Genomic DNA, 18,475 nt, shown 5'->3' with positions numbered 1-18,475 from the left:
CCTTCCGTTTGTCCTCTTCTTGTCGTTGTCTACCGATAAAGTCCTTTCTTCCATTACAGATATGGACAATTGTCCCATCAATGTTTTAGTATAAGTTAGCAAATAATTTAGTTTTAAACCCATTAATCCCTCCTTCCCAATATTATTTTATTTTTTTTTTCAATCCTTAACCTCGAAACAGCCGCGAGTACTTCGGCTTCCCAAACTAACATAGTTTTAAGGCAGTTATAAATTGTAAAATGTAAAACCATTGTAAAAACAAAAGATTTCGGCTCAGTTATGCCCATGTGGCGCCCGAGCCTTCCAAATAAACGAACAAGTAAAAAAAAAAAAAAAAGCAAATTTTCTCAGAAATCCAAAAACATAATGAACTGGAAAAAGTTTCCGACAAAATTTTTCACAGTTGAGAAAATTCGTTAAGAAAAGCCGAAAAAACTATGCCCGAACTCGTGGAAAATGTTCGAAAAAATATTTTTGAGAAGGTTATTTCATAAGTTTTAATCGCTGAAATTTTTGGAATGCACTTTTTTTCGTTTTTGAGTTATGGCCAATTTTGTTGAAAAATGTCCAAATGTGTCATAAAAGCCTTTTCTTTGAAAAATCAAAACTCAAGAACAAAGCATCGTAGAAACATTTTTTTTTAAGAAAATGGAAGCAAATTTTCTCAGAAATCCAAACAAAAATATGAACTGGAAAAAAATTTCCGCAAAATTTTCCACCGTTGAGAAAATTCATAGAGAAAAGCCGGAAAAACTATGTCCGACCTCGTGGAAAATTTTCAAAAAAATATTTTTGGGAATGTAATTTTATAAGCTTTGATCGCTGAATTTTTTGGAATGTACTTTTTACTCGTTACTGAGTTATGGACAATTATGTAAAAATGACCATGAAAGCATATATTATATGGTCATTTTTTTTACAAAATTTGTCATAACTCAGTAACGAAAAAAAAAGTGCATTCCAAAAATTTCAGCGATCAAAGCTTATGAAATTACCTTCTCAAAAATATTTTCCACGAGTTCGGACATAGTTTTTTCCGGCTTTTCTTTATGAATTTTCTCAACGGTGAAAAATTTTGTGGAAAACTTTTTCCATTTCATATTTTTTTTTATTCCTGTGAAAATTTGCTTTCATTTTCTTCAAAAAACTTTGTTTCTACGATACTTCGTTCTTGAGTTATGATTTTTCAAAGAATAGGCTTTTATGGCACATTTGACCATTTTTCAACAAAATTGGCCATAAGTCAAAAACGAAAAAAAAAAAGCATTCCAAAAATTTCAGCGATTAAAGCTTATGAAATAACCTTCTCAAAAATATTTTTTCGAAAATTTTCCACGAGTTCGGGCATAGTTTTTCCGTCTTTTCTTTACGAATTTTCTCAACTGTGGAAAATTTTGTGGGAAACTTTTTCCAGTTCATATTTTTTTGGATTTCTGAGAAAATTTGCTTTCATTTTCTTAAAACACTTTGTTTTTACGATGCTTCGTTCTTGAGTTATGATTTTTCAAAGTAAGTAGTGCAGGGAAAAATAAAAATTTCCACCTGAGTTTTCCGGGAAAATAGGCGACCCTGAATTTTTATCAATTTTTTTTGTTCATATATCCATGAGCCCTGCCTGTGGAAAAACTTTCATGAAAATCTGAGACCCTTCGGCCCAAACACGAACGGCAATAAAAAATCCCCTTTTTTGTTGTAGTTCGTCAAACTGTCTTTGTGGAACTTCCTTACTTCCAAAAGCTTTTTGTAAAACTTTTCAGAAATTTAGTAAGACGTCAATCCGCTACTCCCCCCTTAATTTTTAATGGTTAACCAGCACGCACAAAATTTCAGTATAAATTGTTTCCTGAAGTAAAATTTAACTATTTAAATTGAATGTATTATAATGTATCTTTGTTTACGAAATGTTAGTGTCAAATTAAAAAGGTAACATTGATCGTCGAAAATCCCTGCCAGAGTAAATTCCTGGTTACGCCACTGTAAGTAACTTGGTTTCATTTTTTCTAAATTATTCTTTTGTCTCCAGATGTTTTGACAATCCCATCTCAAAAAGCTTGGGAGCCCCTGCTACAAAATCTCTTGAGTAATACCAGGAGGAGAGGAGGAGTTTCTGTTTAAAAAAGTGCGTTAATTTATTCAAGAATAAATCTACATGAATTTCGGAACAAATTCCTGAAGAAGCATGTCGGTCAGTTTCAAGATAAATCTTTTGAGAAATTTCTTGAGAGACTCCTGAAAAAAGGCCGTGCAAAATTCCTGTGGTATATCTGAAAGAACCCCTAGCGAAATTTTCAAAGAAATCCATGGGCAGGGATGTATTTTGAAGGGATACTACACACTCAGTTGAGCTCGGCTAATTTTTATTCTTTTGCCGAGATCCGCACAGCCGAGCGCTCGGCAATCGCAATTTAACTGAGATATCAGCAAAAAGTCAAGTTTATTCATAGCAGCACCCATGAGTGCCGCTATCATCAAACATTGAACGTCAAGCGTTTAAACGAGATTTCAGCAAACGAACTTTAACCGAGATCCGCACAGCCGATCTCGGCATTCTGTTTTAAGTGTGTAAGACGAATCTTTAGAGGATTCATTGCTAAACCCATTTTAAGAAAACATGCGACAATCGTTTTTCTTTAAACATTCCAGAAAACATTTGATAAATCCTCGAAGAATGTCCAAAAGAATTTCTGGAGGTGTTCCTGGAGGAAATCCTGGAGAATTTTCTAGATATTTTTAGAAGAATTCTTGCAAAACTCATAAAAGGAATTCCAGCAAGAATGTCCCTTCCGCGGTAATTACAGAAAAGTGTCGTGCAATAAAAAATGCATGGAAAGCCTTTTCCGGAAAAAGCTATTGTTGAACGCTACTCAATTGTAGAAAAGTTTCTGAAAATTTTATTTTAAATCTAACTTGAGTAATTCTCGTATGGTGTGGATGCGAACATGTATGCTACGATATTGCACCAATTAAATTACAAAATTATTCATATTTTACTTCAAAGAAAAATATTGAAAGTTTTGTACCGCTTATGACACGAAAACTGCACAATTTTTAAGATTAATTTTAAGAAATTGCTGTTATGAAATAAGTTTTGCTGGCAAATTGACCACAAATCTCAAAGTCACACAATAGTTAAAATAAGTGGAAAGATGTCCAGTGTTGAACTTTAACATTGTATAAACATATTTCTTATCACACTATCATTATGCATCATTATAATTGGATCATATTGTTGAACACTGGCATATCCTAAGCTGTTAGCATAACTGCCAGATTTTTTTTACTTTACCTAGTCGTGCATTTTAAAAGGTTCCAGAGTGTCCAGAGGTCCTCAGGAAGGTTTCAAGGTATTTTAATGGCGTTCCAGAGGGATTTAGAGGGGTAAGGAGTATTTCAGGCCATTTCAGGGGCGTACCAGGAGGGTTCAGGAGCGATCCAGGGATTTTCAAGGGACTTCAGGGGCGTTCCAGGGGGTTGAGGGGATCCCATGGGTTTCCAGAAGTGTTCCAGGGGTTTTCAAATGCGTTCTTTTCTTCAGTTGCTTCTAGTCAAATCTTTTCAATCATCTTTGCTTCTAGTCATGTTTAAAACTACTTCAGTAAACCAGAGCTTTTTTAAAATGAGAAGCGATTCCTTGCCATTTGAATGAATTGTCACTCAAATGACTAACTGGGTTCAAAACACGAAAAACCCGAACAAATTCTGCCAGAATGAAAAATGATTGGATGTTGGGTCAAATTATATCGAATGTTGGACCACTGTTGGATAACTGTTGGATCTATGTTGGGTTCGGTGGTCGAAATAAAAACAGGTTAATGATAGGTTTATGTCATATTGTACGTCATCAATCACGAACAATGCTTTAATAGTAGCGGGAGTCGTCCAACATTAGGATGAGCTAAGCTACCGTGTGCAGCAAAGTTGTCCCATGTTAATAGGGATTCCCATAGAACATGGAACAAGTATGCTGCACACAGCAGTAAGCTAAGGAAGCGTTCAACATGTGGGTTACAGACTTCCCATACAAATGTTCTATTTTCTCTTACAAAATGAAATTAAAGGGAATGCAAACTCTTTGGGAAGCACATATAAGTAATGAGTGGATCTAGCCGTTCACTGGATATTTTTCAACTTAAGTGGAATTACGTGCAACTCCAGATCATCTTCTATCATCTGTCACCTAAAACGAATGAGTTCGTGGAAAGTTCATCACCCAACGACAAATCTTCTGGAAATGCCGTGAATCACCTGTACATCGACTTCAAGGCGACATACGACTATATCGACCGAATGATTTCCTGGAAAACTGATCAAAGCAGTGGAGCGTGGCTGATGAACCAGAGCTTGCTGGACTCTACGATGAAGTCACAGCTTTTGTTGGTACAAGAAGGCGAGGTACATCGTGATCTGGTAAGCATCGGGCGTATTAGAAGATGGAGAGCGGAAGCTAGAAACCAAATATTATGGCTTACTATTGTTGATTATCTTACATCTTAAATGTGATGTCATGCAAATATATGTAAACATGAAAGAAATAATCAGGAGAACTTAAGTATTTTCGACACTTTTGCTCTCTTCGTCATGTTTTTTTTTAAACCTGTTGAACTCACACAGTTCAAAAATGTTACATCGAGTTCGCTGTAACAAAATGACTTTCATCGCTTTCAACACAATTCCCCTTAGGATTGTAAAATTACAGTTCTTCTGCAGTATGTAGCTTGCTTACAATTTTGTGTGCAAACAATTCTTTTATGTAAAATCTAGTGAAATGAAATAGAAGTTTAAACGTTCTAATATTTACGTCAAGTGTAGTTTTCAGAATTTCTTTTCAGAGTTGGCCTCAAATCCTACTCAACAAAGCTGAGCTACATATATGCCTAAATTTCTGGCAATTTGGCCCTCAAAAACCCCTCATGGCGAAGAAAACAAACCTGTTCTTCGTCACCCTATACAGAGTAGGAGCAAGAAGTTTATAAAACAATACAAATAGCAAAGCATGGCAAGAGAATCCTATAACCTTCCATTAGATCGTACAAATTTGTAAACATTTATTATCCCCCCAAATTTGCCCCCCATAATTACCTTGCTTATTTTTCTTGTAGCGGCAACCATTGAAGCGACACATGCTAGCACTCTGGCCCATCAGGGCCTTCTGATTCCGTGGCTAATGTAAAAGTCCACTTCCGTTCGACGACTTCCGGCCGGCGCTGATTTATTTCGTTCGAGTCCGGTCTCCGACATCGAGAGTGTTCACTACAAACTACATTCTAGCACCACCGACCCCACTCACTACTGTTATAAGAAGGTTAGGTTCACTTTTCGCACCGATAGCGTCCCACCATTCCGGAGCTTCACCCACGTCTAACTTCAACAACCACACCACTCGATGCAATCTCCGGTCGCCGTGTTCGGTTAAATTCCTACAACACCCACACTGCTGCATAGCGACGACGTCCGTCGTACCTAGTCGTCGTTGGCTTCTCGGCTGCCTGCCTACCACAATAAAGTCACTTTGTTCAACAACACATCCGGTTCCGCCGGGGACGAATGGAATTCGAGGAGCAACGACGACGGGAGGAAGCTCATTTTTCCCACCATCTGCCCCGGTGGTGGATCAGCTGTTCATTTTTCTCCCGCCGGCTGTTGTTCTGGTCCGCATTGGCACGTGGCGGATCCTTTTCCATCTGCGAGCACTTTGTCTTTCGTTTCGTTTTCTCGATCTTTTATCCTGTTGAACGGTGGTGGTGAAACGGTCATGTTGCAGTTAGAGTGGTCCACGATAGGCGAAATTTGAAATTTTGAACCTCATAGTTTGAAAGTTCGAACACTGACGTCTGGAAATTCGAATTTCCGTTTTTTTTTTTGCGTAAATTGAGCCATGATGTTCAAAATTTGTTTGAAAACAAGTAACCAAAGAGGACCGGCAGTCAATTTCCTATTTCAGCGGTTGTTAAAATTTCAAATTTCAGAATATCCTATTATGGGCCACTCTAAGCAATGCACACTAGCAGTCGTTACGCGCGGTGCACCTGGTTTTTCTTTTTTCATTTGTACATTTTCCACTTTTCCACTGTTTCCGAGGAAATATTACGCTAAATTTAGAACACTCGTTACCATATGGACAAAGGAATTGGAAGTTGGTGGTCCGGCTGGTTTCAGTTTCGGTAAAAGGCAACATCCGATCAATTTATTGGCTATACATACATTCCAGGAACCTGGATCCTAATTAATTCTGACGATTGACCTTCGAATGAACCATTTTTGGGTGAAACATGAAACTTTTGAAGTGCTATCGTCCGCCTTATGGCACGAGCAGGTCATGAAATGCCAGTTCCGTTGCTATCAAGAAGCTGGGTGTTTTTTTCTGTTGAGCATGGCAATTTGTGGGGTTTCTTCCACGTTTTGGTGGAATGTTGGCAACAGTTATCTCCTAAACTACCAAGGGTCCAAAAAAAGTCGGAAGTCCAACTTTGACAAGGCATTTCTCGGCCGTTTTTCAACCGATTTCAAAACCTTTTTTTGCGAGGGAACCGGACAGGTTTCAAAGTTATTAAGCAAAAGGCACTTCCTAGTTTTTTTGAGAGCGCATTTTTTGTGCACATTGATTAATAAAACAAAATTTAAAGCGATGACATATGTTTTTTTTTTTCAACTCTAATTCATGCGTGCAGCTGGAGTGAACATGTTTATACAAAATTATTGATTTTTCAGTACACTGATATTTTACCTTACTCAAAAAACTGCTAAAATACGCTATTTTTTACATAAAATAAGCAATAAATCAAAATTCAAAGCGATGACATATAGTTTTTTTTGGTCTTAAATTGTTCGTAGGATTGTACTCGACATTTTTTATGAACAATGAAAATGTTCTAATTACACTTTTATTTTGTTTTACCAGGAAAACTACGAAAATTCCATACTTTTTACACAAAGTAGTCAACAAAACTAAATTTAAAACGATAACATGTAGTTTTTTAGCCTTGAAATGTTTGTAGCAGTTTGGGGGACATACTTGAAGAATAATAGTGATGTTTTCATTACACTGAAATTTTGATTCACTCAAAAATCAACGAAAGTATCACATTTTTCACGCAAAGTGGTTAACAAAAAATAATGGCTTACAATGTAAAGTAGTTTTTTGCCTTTAAATTATTCGTGAAAGCGTACTGGACGTTCTTGATGAGTAATAGTGACGTTTTCATGACACACCTAATTTATTTTACTCGAAAAGCCACAAAAATACCATAATTTTCATACAAAACAGTCAATAAAACAAAATTTAAAGCCATAACATGTAGTTGTAAGGCCTTAAATTTTCCGTTACAATGCAATGTACTGGACCTGTTTTTGATAAAATGTTGATGTTTACATTAAACTAATATTTTGTTTTATAAAAAAATGTACGAAAATACCACAAAAAAAGCGAATAAGCCAAAATTTAAAGCAATGGTATGTAGTTAATCAACTATGAATTTATCGTAGTAGTTTGGTGGATTGTACACATACCCTAGTGATGTTTTTATTACACTCATATTTTATTTCACTCGAAATAAAGGAAAATACCACATTTTTCACACAATAATTTATACATTCCAGAACATCTCTTCTGGAAGAAGGAACCCGCAAATGGTAGAAATAGGCTTACAAAAGCTTGCTTTTTACAATTTTTACATAATAAATAAACTGATTACTGATTAAGCACTTATTAAGCCTTAAATCAGCCTATCAATAAACCTCAAATCAGCTAAAGGTAAAATACAATTACCAAAATTAGATGTTTAGGAGCTAAAAGAAGGCTGCTTTAAAAAGTAGGAAAAACGTTTGTACAGCATCAAATTGTTACCTGGGATTCTGGAAAGGTACGAGAAGAAATAATTTTATTTTGTTTTTTTTTTCTTATTTAAAAAAATATACAACTTTTTGTATTTTTTTTTGAAAATTTAACTATAATTTAAGAAGTTTGTCCCATATACTCATCAAAAGCTCGACTTGCATCAATCTGACATAAAAAGTGTATTCAAATGAATAAAACATGTTATGTTCAGCTTTCTATTAATGCGAAAAATTGAAAACTAGTTAAATGCAACTCTAAATAATAGATTTTAAGTAAATTTCATAATTTCAACTGAGTGTAGAATTAGCAACTAGTTAAAATACACATAAATAAAAACAAAAAAAAAATAATTTCAACAACCGTAAACGCTATTTTCAGAAAGCAAATTCAAAAAACTGTTTTACCTGAATTTGTATGCATCGACTTCCGTTTATTTTATAAACTAGTGTAACCTGTAAGTACTCACAGGTATTCCACTAACACGCCCAGTTTCATCATCATTAGTGTAACTATAGATAGTAGAGTAAACATATATATGCGGACATCGCTGAGTGAAATGTTTCAAGCGTGTGAATTGTATTTTTCAAAAGTATGACGGCGCTGCTCAATTGGCGTTGTTAAAATCGTGACATCATACTCGTTTGGATACAGATTACGACATTTCATTTGGATACAACGGAATTATCTCCGCAGATCTATGTTTACTCTACTGTCTGCAGTGTAACCTGTTTCATACAGCTCTTGAAAGACGTGCAATTTATGAAATTTCACTTTGATAAACATATCATATTTTTTTTAATAACTGTGCTACGTTATGCAATGTGATACATTCACAAACATCCATCCTATGCATGAATGCTAGATATAATATGACGTCCGAAATCATTGTATTAAGAATCCCAGAATTGAGTTGCATGAACAAAGCTCTTATAAAAATGATCGTTTTCAATCAACTTCTCAGTTAATTGAAGATTGGATTTGAACCTTTATTTTTTAATAGTTTATCTTTCTGAAGAAATTAATTTTGGAACAGACTCTAAAATGTTTTTGATAGTTTTTTTGTTAAGTTCGTGAAATCGTGAAATTCAAGGATGTATTCAAAAAAAACTATTGGTAATTTATTCCAAAAATATCTTTTTCAATTTGCACACACAATTTGACTTAAAAGGAGATGTTTTCAAACATTGGATTCTGAACCCGCCTATAGTTCAAGGTATGGGACAAGATACTCTTCAAACGAGTTCCACAGCAATCCTAAAAAGTTCTGGAGAAATTTGAATGCACAGCAAAAAAATATGAAAGTTAAACAGCAGGTAAATTGAAGATCAACTGAAATTCGCGGCAGAAAAATGTAAATCACAAACATTCAACGTCAACCGAGCAGCCCGCTGCTGGTCTGACGGCTTGTTTACAGATTTTAAAGCATATTCGTTTTAAATTTACATGCATCTGCTATAAATCATGCCAGCCACTCTCCGTCATCAGCTAAACGAATGGCTGCTCGGGCGTACTACTCACACCCCAAGGATCTGAGTTCAATTCTCGTTCGAAGCTCTTTATATTTTCTAACAGATATCTGCAATGTAATTTTAAGATCGCACAAAAATTTCCATCATTTATGACGGGGTCCTTTTGTTACATTCGATCCGTCATAAATTTACAGGTTTTTTTTCGAACTGTGTGGGTAAACTTACAGTTTCTATGAATTTGTCAAAAATGTACATGGTATATCTTTGAAAATCTTCATAACGAAGTTTATATTATTCCAAAGTTATTCTGAAACTTTTGACAGTAATTCTTCTTTTGAGTAACAATAAATCAATTAATCAAGTTCCACTATACTTTTCAGATTCTGTTTAAACTGTCTTCAACCAATTTTTCTCAAGAATAACAGGAAATGTTCGTAAACTCAACAACAATATTCTTAAGAAGATTATTTTATTCAAATTTCGCTTTTGAATGTTGTTAGTGTGACTTGACTTATTTTTAGTCTAAGATGAAATAAAAATCCTGCTTCACTCCGGAATGCTATTATCTTCTGATAATTTTAGGTTTCTCTCGTTTTTTCATTTGGTTTGGTTTTTTGGTTTTATTTCAATATTATTAAAAATTCAAACAAATGGATTTTGCATTGATACATGTGGATTGTAAAACGTAAACTCTGCAGCTTGCATTTTCTTTAAAATACAAATTTGGCCAGCAAAAATAGTTAGACTCTATGTGAAAAAAATAAAAATATGCCATTGTGGTCTTGAGATCACCCTAATTTCATATTATCGAAAAAATGATGGTTTTCGCGCCAACTCGAACAAATGTTGGCACCACCCTCTTAAATTATAATGGTACTTTCTTGGTGTGTAGACTTTACCTAGATAATCTACTTTGCATACTTAATTTCTTCAATTTTTATCTAAACTGTCTTCTGAAAGGGCTATACTTTTCTTTCCGATTTTTTTAAAATCTGTTAAATGCAAAAATGACTACTCCCACATAAAGTGATTATCACAAAATAAGAAAAATTTCAAGAAAAAGATATATTGAAAAAATCCATATTGAGCCCTACGCTTATAAAACATTTTTAAAATGCGAAGTCGATTAAAAACACCATTTTTAATTTTGATGAATTTTTGTCACACAAAATAGATAACTATGCTATTGTCGTCGCAGTTGAAACCCGAAGTTTCCCCAATCGAGTCGGACGAACTGCGCTGGGCAGCGGATCTGGCCCTCTATTCAGCGCACTTTGCCCGACGTGCTTCCGACACATGGATTGGGAGAAAAATCGATTTTCGCGTGTCGAAAATTCCGATTTTCAACTGCACGAACAATATCTACCAACCGCCCATACACCGCAAGATGGGCAAGATGCTTATGAAGAAATAGCTCAATTTAAAACTCACGAATAAAAAGAAATTAAAAAAAAAACTAATCCCACTCGAAGGAGATTTAGATTGTGAAGAGCAGCAAACTATTGCGAAAGTGGAATCGAGTACAGTTCTACGCCATCAGGCGGGGGATGTAGTCTAATGGTTACATAGCTTGGAGGAATGGAAGCGCCCGTACAGAGAATTGGGAGTCGTGGGTTCGATTCCCAGCAGAGCACGTGAATGTCTTTTTGCAATAGAACTTTTACTATTTGTTCATCGAACATGTGTTTCTGTTGTGTACAAGGATGTCAAATCGTTTCAACATTGTAATTTCCACTTGTTAGCCTAAGTGGCCAAGATTGTTATTTTCATCTCTGCGCATAGGTTGGTATTCGTTTACTTAGTTAACCGTGCAAGTGCAGCAAAACTGTGCTACCTGTGAGGAAATATTAGTTTAATATTCATTTAGCTTGTTTTTTTTTAAACATTGATTCTGATGCTTTGTAAGACAATATATCTTTGAAATCATAGCTTTCCATACCACTTAATCGACTTGATAGTAGCTTTCAGAATAAGCCTTTCGGAAATATTTAGATGATTAAACATATTGCTATAGCTAATTCAAAACAAAAAATAAACAGTTCTCTCACAATTTAGTCTCAATCCAGCTCCCATTGTTTCCCCCCCCCCCCGAATGCTGCACTACACCGTCGTCACTGCAGCGTAACTACAACCCAAGCTACAAACAAACCCATTATTCTTAAAACGACCCAAGTAACCAGTAAGCATTTAAAATAGCATTCCTTCAGCATTATAGTAGCCTTTACAACAAGGCGTCTAATGCTAATTAGCCGTATATGCGCCTATAGTGCTACCTTACAGCAGGTTTTGGCAAAATAACGGGCTGTCTTAGTGCTATCCCTTCAGGAACGTCGTGGCGAAATGTCAAAGAAGCGTAACGCCTCGCTGAGCAAAAAAAAAACAAAAATAGATTGACGTCTGCTTTTTGTTCTCTCAGCCTGTTTCCCGCTTCATCGTCCTTCCATATTCCAGCCGGTGCTAGGTGGTACTTTTTTGCTGATTTTTGTAGTGATGTAGGTTTGAACTTACGATCCGAAAATTGATGAATCATATCTGCTTCTGATTCTGTTGCTCCTGATCCACGATGCTAAAGCTGTTCCGGTGGCGTGCGTTGATTTAATCGCCAATATAAAGAATGATTCGATAACAGCTTCAGATTCAACATCAAAATCTTGTTTTCATTGAGATGTTGCTTTGTGGTAGAGGATTACGATTCCTTCTTTTAAATATCTGTGGAATATGATTCTTTCTTCCCTCTTTCAAACAATCCTATGATCCTCCAAAGCATCCACCTATTCGGCACACATTTTCCGACGAAATGATAAATAATTGATGATTTTTTTTGGACAAATTCCCAAACCAATCCAGCTGCAGTGATGTTTTCTTTGGTGCTTTTGGAGTAGAGGAAAATGAAGAAACAAATAAGATGCACAAATTTGTAAACAGAAGCATAGGCTCAGTAAGAGAGAGACAACATGTGTTGCCAAATGCGTAACATATCCCCCAACCTTTTTCTCCTAGCCTTTAAAGAGCAGTTGAAAAGCATTCTGATCGCTCCCAAGTGAAAACACTTCAAGCAGTTGAAATGCTAATTAAAAGCCAAAAGCATTTGAGCAGCACAGCTTATGCTAAGTCAAGGCAGTTATGCATTCAAACTGCTTATGTAGGGCAGCAAGCAGTTTAAATGCATAATACGGGCTGATACACGGCTTATTCAAATGCTTAGTGGTTACCTGGGGAATATTGCACGGTGGTGGTCAGCAGCAGCAGTTAGTAGCATAGCTACATCATGTCGCAGTTAATTTTAATGATTTATGGGCAGCGCTAATTACGCCAACAACGCGACATAACTAGCTGGAAGAAGAAAAGGGCGCTTTCGCAGTTGTTTGTCGTTGTTGTTGACGACCGCTGCGGTCTTATTTGCAAGCAATTCGATGATGGTGTCGAAGCTGTTGTTGAAAAATTGTACTGAGAGATGCTCAAGTAATCCTTCCTCTTTTAAACAACATTGATACAGTATAGGTCCTCACAATTTCGGATGAATCTCGATATTGTGTTCCTTTCGTATTTGTGAATTACTGAATAGTTATACGACATCGAACTCAGTCGCCATATCTCAATCATGGCACTACCCGGGTAGAGGTGAAATACTGACGATCAAAACGTGATATTGGTTTGATTGATATAAGAGATAAAAGATCTGAAAATTATATCTTAAAAATGTTTTTGGAACATCTGAACAATATCAAAACTTGATATTTCTAGATCAAACGAATAGCTCGCTGCTGTTGGTTAGATCTTATAAAATCTAACTATGATATTATGATGATGTTCCAGCAGTAAATTTATGATTATCTACTTAGATCTTTTATCTCTTTTGTCAATCAAACCCATATCACCTTTTGATCTCTATATCAAAATATGCTATTATTGAGCTCTTTTCCTCTACTCGAGTAGTTTTTGCTTTTCACCGAAAATTGCAACTAACGGTTTATAACCTCGAAGTGTTGCCGCCTTATAAGCGTTTGTATATGTAAGATAGCCAGAAATGTCATGAAAGGTTCTTCTTCTTCTTCTTTATGGCTCGACGTCCCCACTGGGGCTTGGCCTGCCTCGCTTCAACTTAGTGTTCTTTGAGCACTTCCTCAGTTATTAATTAAAGGGCTTTCTTTGCCTGCTATTGCGTGAATTTGTATATTGTGAGGCAAGTACAATGATACTCTGTGCCCAGGGAGTCGAGAAAATTTGCCCAACTAGAACGGGAATCGAACCCGTCGTCTCCGGATTGGCGATCAATAGCCTTAACCACTAGGCTAACTGGAGACTGCTACTGAAAATTAGAATACACACCTGTCATTTCGTAGCAATTAATGCTAATAATGCAATATCAATAAGACTTATTACATATGAATGTTTGACATCAATATATCTACATATGAAAGAAGGAAGCAAAAAGATTTCATCATTCAACATATTTCTACGCTTCAAACAAAAACTTTCTCGCAGCAATTTAGAGCACCTCCTTGGAATGCCACAAGAATCGCAAAACTTTTGTTCTTCCTTCCGTGTTATACTTATGCGAAGAAATATCCTTTCCCATATAGGGTCACAGCGCTATTAGTAATCTTACTCTTCAAAATCACTGTGAACTTGTGCAATCGCGGTTGTATATACGACCTGCCGTTGGCGAGCGATTGCATCTTCACTTTCTTCCCAAACTGACCAGAAATCTGACGTGAGAGACACCACACTTGCCTAAACATAGAAAAACACTAACATGTCTCATTAGCGACTCATTTGAGTTCAGCTGATCTGGCGACATTAAAGTAACAACTTCCGGTGGTTAATTAAGCTCAATTCCTTAGTAGGATGGATAGAGCGACCTTTCAGCTGAACAGTAGGACCTTTATCCCTATACGTTGCTAGTAATGCAGCGTTGCCCTATAAATTCATAAATTTCCACAAGATTTAGCAATCTATATTCAATGAAATAACCTATCCAACTTTTACTCTATTACACTCTTATGTGTGCTCATGCGGCGGTGTATGCCATGGAGCACCCTTGAAAGTGCCCTTCGCCATACCCCTTCATTCCCCTTCTAGGGAAAAGATAAACTTTTGCTACTGATGCTGGTGGCTGCCTGCACGGTTGTGGGTCCTCTCAGGAACCGCATGGGTCTCTTTTACTTCCATACGTAGAGAAAGGTGCTGGAGCCGCCGGCACAGCAATGCTGGAGAATGACAACGCAAAGCTTTTGTAGTAGCGCAGCTCTCGAGACTCGAGCGAGAGTGAGCTTTGGCGAAAAGTTTTCCAATCAACAAGAATGGATGTTAGGAATACCGGGGATACCCGCCGACCAGTTTGGTGGTGGTATAGGATGGAATCTCTGCCGGCGATGACCCGACATTACTATATTGCATGTCTGTCGTCTACTCTACCATGTATGTTTTGATAGAAATTGTTGGATTTGGATCAGATTGAATTTTCGCGGGTGCTCCTCAACGTGCTAAAGCGTTTTTTAGTTGTCATCGTGCCCTGAGGATGGTGCTCATCAATAATGGTGTCATGGTTAATGGATTTTTTTTCTCAACAGATCATGACGCATACATTCTTGCAATCTAATAACATATTTTTCGTTACAACACGAATATCGCAATATGAGAACGGTAACAAATGAATCAATATCCATGATAAGGATTAAGAAAAAATATTCGCAATGCCATATCGCAATCGACCCCGGGCTCCAATTCCGCAATTGATATTTCAAGCTCCATTTGTACAACCCGATCGTAAACAAAGCAATTAAAACCATTTCGACTGTCGTCAAAGTCGGTTCGCGAAAAAAAAAAGAAAAATTGCAATGCTAACCATGAAGGGTCGAGCGGCAATTCACTTTGCCGTCCGAACCGACTGTCACCAACTGGCAAGGACCCTGGTGGTGTTTTTTTTTCGATCGAATGGTTCCCCTGGGGGTTCCAAACGGACCAGTCTGTAGACTAAACGTGATACCTGGTTAGGGGTGAGAGATGCAGAATGCATCGATATGGTTCTCTAAAGTTATTCTCTTTATAAAGTGCATTTTAAGATAACTTTCTCTAGTAGAAAACAAAGCTTATTGTCCGTTATCATTAAGCGATAAGCGCGCAAGTATTCAGCAAAACCAGGAACTTTTCAGAAAGGAAATTTTCTTGATTTCCTACGGGCATAGAGTATCTTCACACGATACACACATGTGTAATGGATATTGGCAGAGGAAGCTTTCAGTTAATAAGTGTGAAAGTGCTAATAGAACACTAGTGCTGAGAGAGAGAGAACGTAACCAAAATCCAACTGATAAGGATATTTCAGACCAGACCCATAAGCATCGTCAATACATTCTGAACCATCCTCTCCTAATGGATATCGGACGGTGATACTGCCGCCAGGCGGTGGCAACTCGTAAAGGTCGTTCCGCGATGGGACATAACGAGGCGAATGGCCCACCCGAAAAAAAAAAACGGATGGGATGGAACAATAAAAACGACTCAATTAATTTTTCATAAACGTGGCTGATAATTGAAATCGTAAAACAAAGTCGTAACGCATTGAATAATTCACAGTCAACCACCAGTTGTTACCATCGTCGCCGTAATCGCCGGTGTTGTCAAAATTGAAAGTGCGGCTTATTGCTACGTGATGGCGCTTGCTTGACGGTGGGCTTGGCTGTCGACGACAATGGGTGAAATTGAAATATGATTGGAATATGTATTACTTGTTTGGGAATGTGTACAATATATGACGAAATTCCTGTTTCGAATAGGAAGATATTTATTAAAGCTGTCACGATGGGTATTGATTTCCTTAACACGCATGTGTGGTTCCCATTTTCATCTTACGAAAAATAAAGGATCAAAGCGCTGTTTGCTTTGTTTCTTATTTTTGTATTTTTTGTTAGACGTGTGAGCACACATGAATGTAATCGCTTGTTTTCTAATAGGATAAATTTTGGAGTGTAAGATTACTTATGGCACTCATACCCTACTTTGAAAAAATCTCCTGGATGTTGCATGTGATGAAGTTGCTATCATCAGCATCACTAAAGAAGTATTCGAAATCAAAATTTTAGAATAGGCTGTTTTTCACAGCGGCCTATCTGCTATCTCTGTGCATCGTCCAGCAGATCAATTTACGATTTGCGCAGATTGAACCGGTAAATGACAATTATTAACTAACAATAATTTCAATGCGAGAGATCGTTCGAGTAATAATCTTCTTCTTCTTCTTTATGGATCTACGTCCCCACTGGGACTTGACGTGCCTCGCTTCAATTTAGTGTTCTTTGAGCATTTCCACAGTTATTAATTGAAGGGCTTTCTTTGCCTGTCATTGCATGAATTTGTATATTGTGAGGCAAGTACAATGATACACTATGCCCAGGGAGTCGAGAAAATTTTCCCAACTGGAACAGCAATCAAACCCGCCGTCTCCAGATTGGCAATCCATAGCCCTAACCGCTAGGCTAACTGCAGACTCCAATTATAATCTACAGTCCAATTTTGACGGCAAGATTTTATTTAATGAGTACTCCTCAAGATTTTCTGTTGCTAGAAATCACTCTACATTTGATTTGGGTTTGGCAGGCTCAAACCGGCATTGTAGCCAATGTTGGGTCTGATTCTGGGCAACTCTGTAACATTTCGTGTTTCTCATCAAGCGATTCTTAATCGTCATCTCTCAATTCAATTATCATTGATCAGACACAGAAGTATATATGTGAAGCAAACATCGATTACCTCTTGCGGTACTAGTAAGCATAAAGTATGCCCATATTCGCATAGTTGACGTAAGCGCCACTGTAGTTTTCAACTCATTTTTTAAATTTAACAATAACATAATTAGGCTGACACAAATTTCGATTTTCTCTAATGTCAGGGTAACAGAAGGATTTCAAGGCATTTGAAAGGATTCAGCGGAGATCCAGAGGGGGGGGCTTCAGAGAGAGGGTGTCAGGGTGCTTAAGAGGGTTTAAGTAGAGTATGCAAAGACTTCAGAGGGTTTTAAAAGAGCTTCAGGATCCTTTACAGAGGTTTCAAGCCGCTTCAAGAGGTTTCAGGGCGTTTAAGGGAGGTTTCGAAGGGTTTTCTTGGGATTTGAGGGGATTAGAGACGTTCATTAAAGTTTCAGGGAGGGTTTCAGATTAGTTAGAAGGTGTTTAAGGGGTCGTAGAGTGTTTGCGGGGAGTTTCAGAGGGTCTAGGAGGTATCAGGGTGTTTTATGCGGCAACATGTGAGCCTATGAGAAGTTTTCGGGGGTCTCAAGAGGCCTTCAGATGGGTTTCAAGGCCTATCAATGGGTTTCACGGCATATCACGGTTTCGCGAATCTTATTTGAACTACAGAGAAATTACGGGCCGAAATACAGCATGTTGAGTTGGCTTCCCCTCCCCATCCAGGAGCTTCAGTCCTAAGGGTAGTCTAAGTACTAGCCAGGACTCAATCGTCCAGGGGAGAGAGGGCAACTGAGGCGATAGCCAGTGGCACGCTTATCATTAGAGTATACTCATGAACGGTCTCCCCTACTCGAAGTCATCTCTAACTGGCGTACAGCGAAGATAAGGATAATAGAGAAAGAGGTTTTGGTGAGCCGAATCCCACATAACCCGAGGAAACACCTCTTCTTTCTATATTCTTGCTTTATTCCGTTGTCGAGGCTGCGCCGCCATGAACCTGTGAGTCTGCTTCTGCTGCGATGTCCTGCTGGGTTCCAATCTAACGCTTGCTAGCAGATTTCGATTCCGCCCCTGCGTAGAGTGTGGCCGACCCACCTCCACGTTCGCTCCCGAATTTCTGTCGCTATCGGCCTTTGATGACATCGATGATGGAGTTCCACGTTAGAGATCCAATTGTGAGGCCACCATGCCAATTATATACCGCAGGGATCTATTGATAAAGACCTACATCCGTTGAGTGTTCTCCGCTGATACACACCAAGTTTCACTGGCGTACAGCAGCACAGATTTCATGTTTAAGTTGAAAATTCGAATTTTGGTGCGTCGAATAATCTGATTGTTTTTCCATACATTTCTTAAGCTCGCAAAGGCAACTCTCGTTTTCTTGATTCGTGAACCTATATGTCGATCTTGGTGCCACCATTGGTCGCCAATCGGCTACCTAGATTTTGGAAGCTTTCAACATTCTCTACTGTCCAGCAACC

General features: G+C 37.6%; 1 protein-coding gene across 10 annotated transcripts in view; it reads right to left on the bottom strand.

The window, feature by feature from the left end:
- The window catches only part of LOC109397513 (dual 3',5'-cyclic-AMP and -GMP phosphodiesterase 11), a 460,696-nt gene that overhangs the window by 98,311 nt on the left and 343,910 nt on the right, over positions 1-18,475 (bottom strand). For 5 of the 10 annotated variants that reach the window (XM_062850788.1, XM_062850787.1, XM_062850789.1 and 2 more), the window contains one exon: positions 5,080-5,725. The exons of the other annotated variants lie outside the window; for them this stretch is intronic. In XM_062850788.1, coding sequence (XP_062706772.1) covers positions 5,080-5,140 — 61 coding nt within the window. In that variant the 5' untranslated portion in view covers positions 5,141-5,725. The remainder of the gene's footprint in view (positions 1-5,079; positions 5,726-18,475) is intronic. 10 annotated transcript variants of the gene reach the window in all.

This window comes from Aedes albopictus, chromosome 2, assembly GCF_035046485.1.
Source record: "Aedes albopictus strain Foshan chromosome 2, AalbF5, whole genome shotgun sequence".
Taxonomy (NCBI): domain Eukaryota; kingdom Metazoa; phylum Arthropoda; class Insecta; order Diptera; family Culicidae; genus Aedes; species Aedes albopictus.
This window is presented reverse-complemented; position numbering and strand designations above follow the sequence as displayed.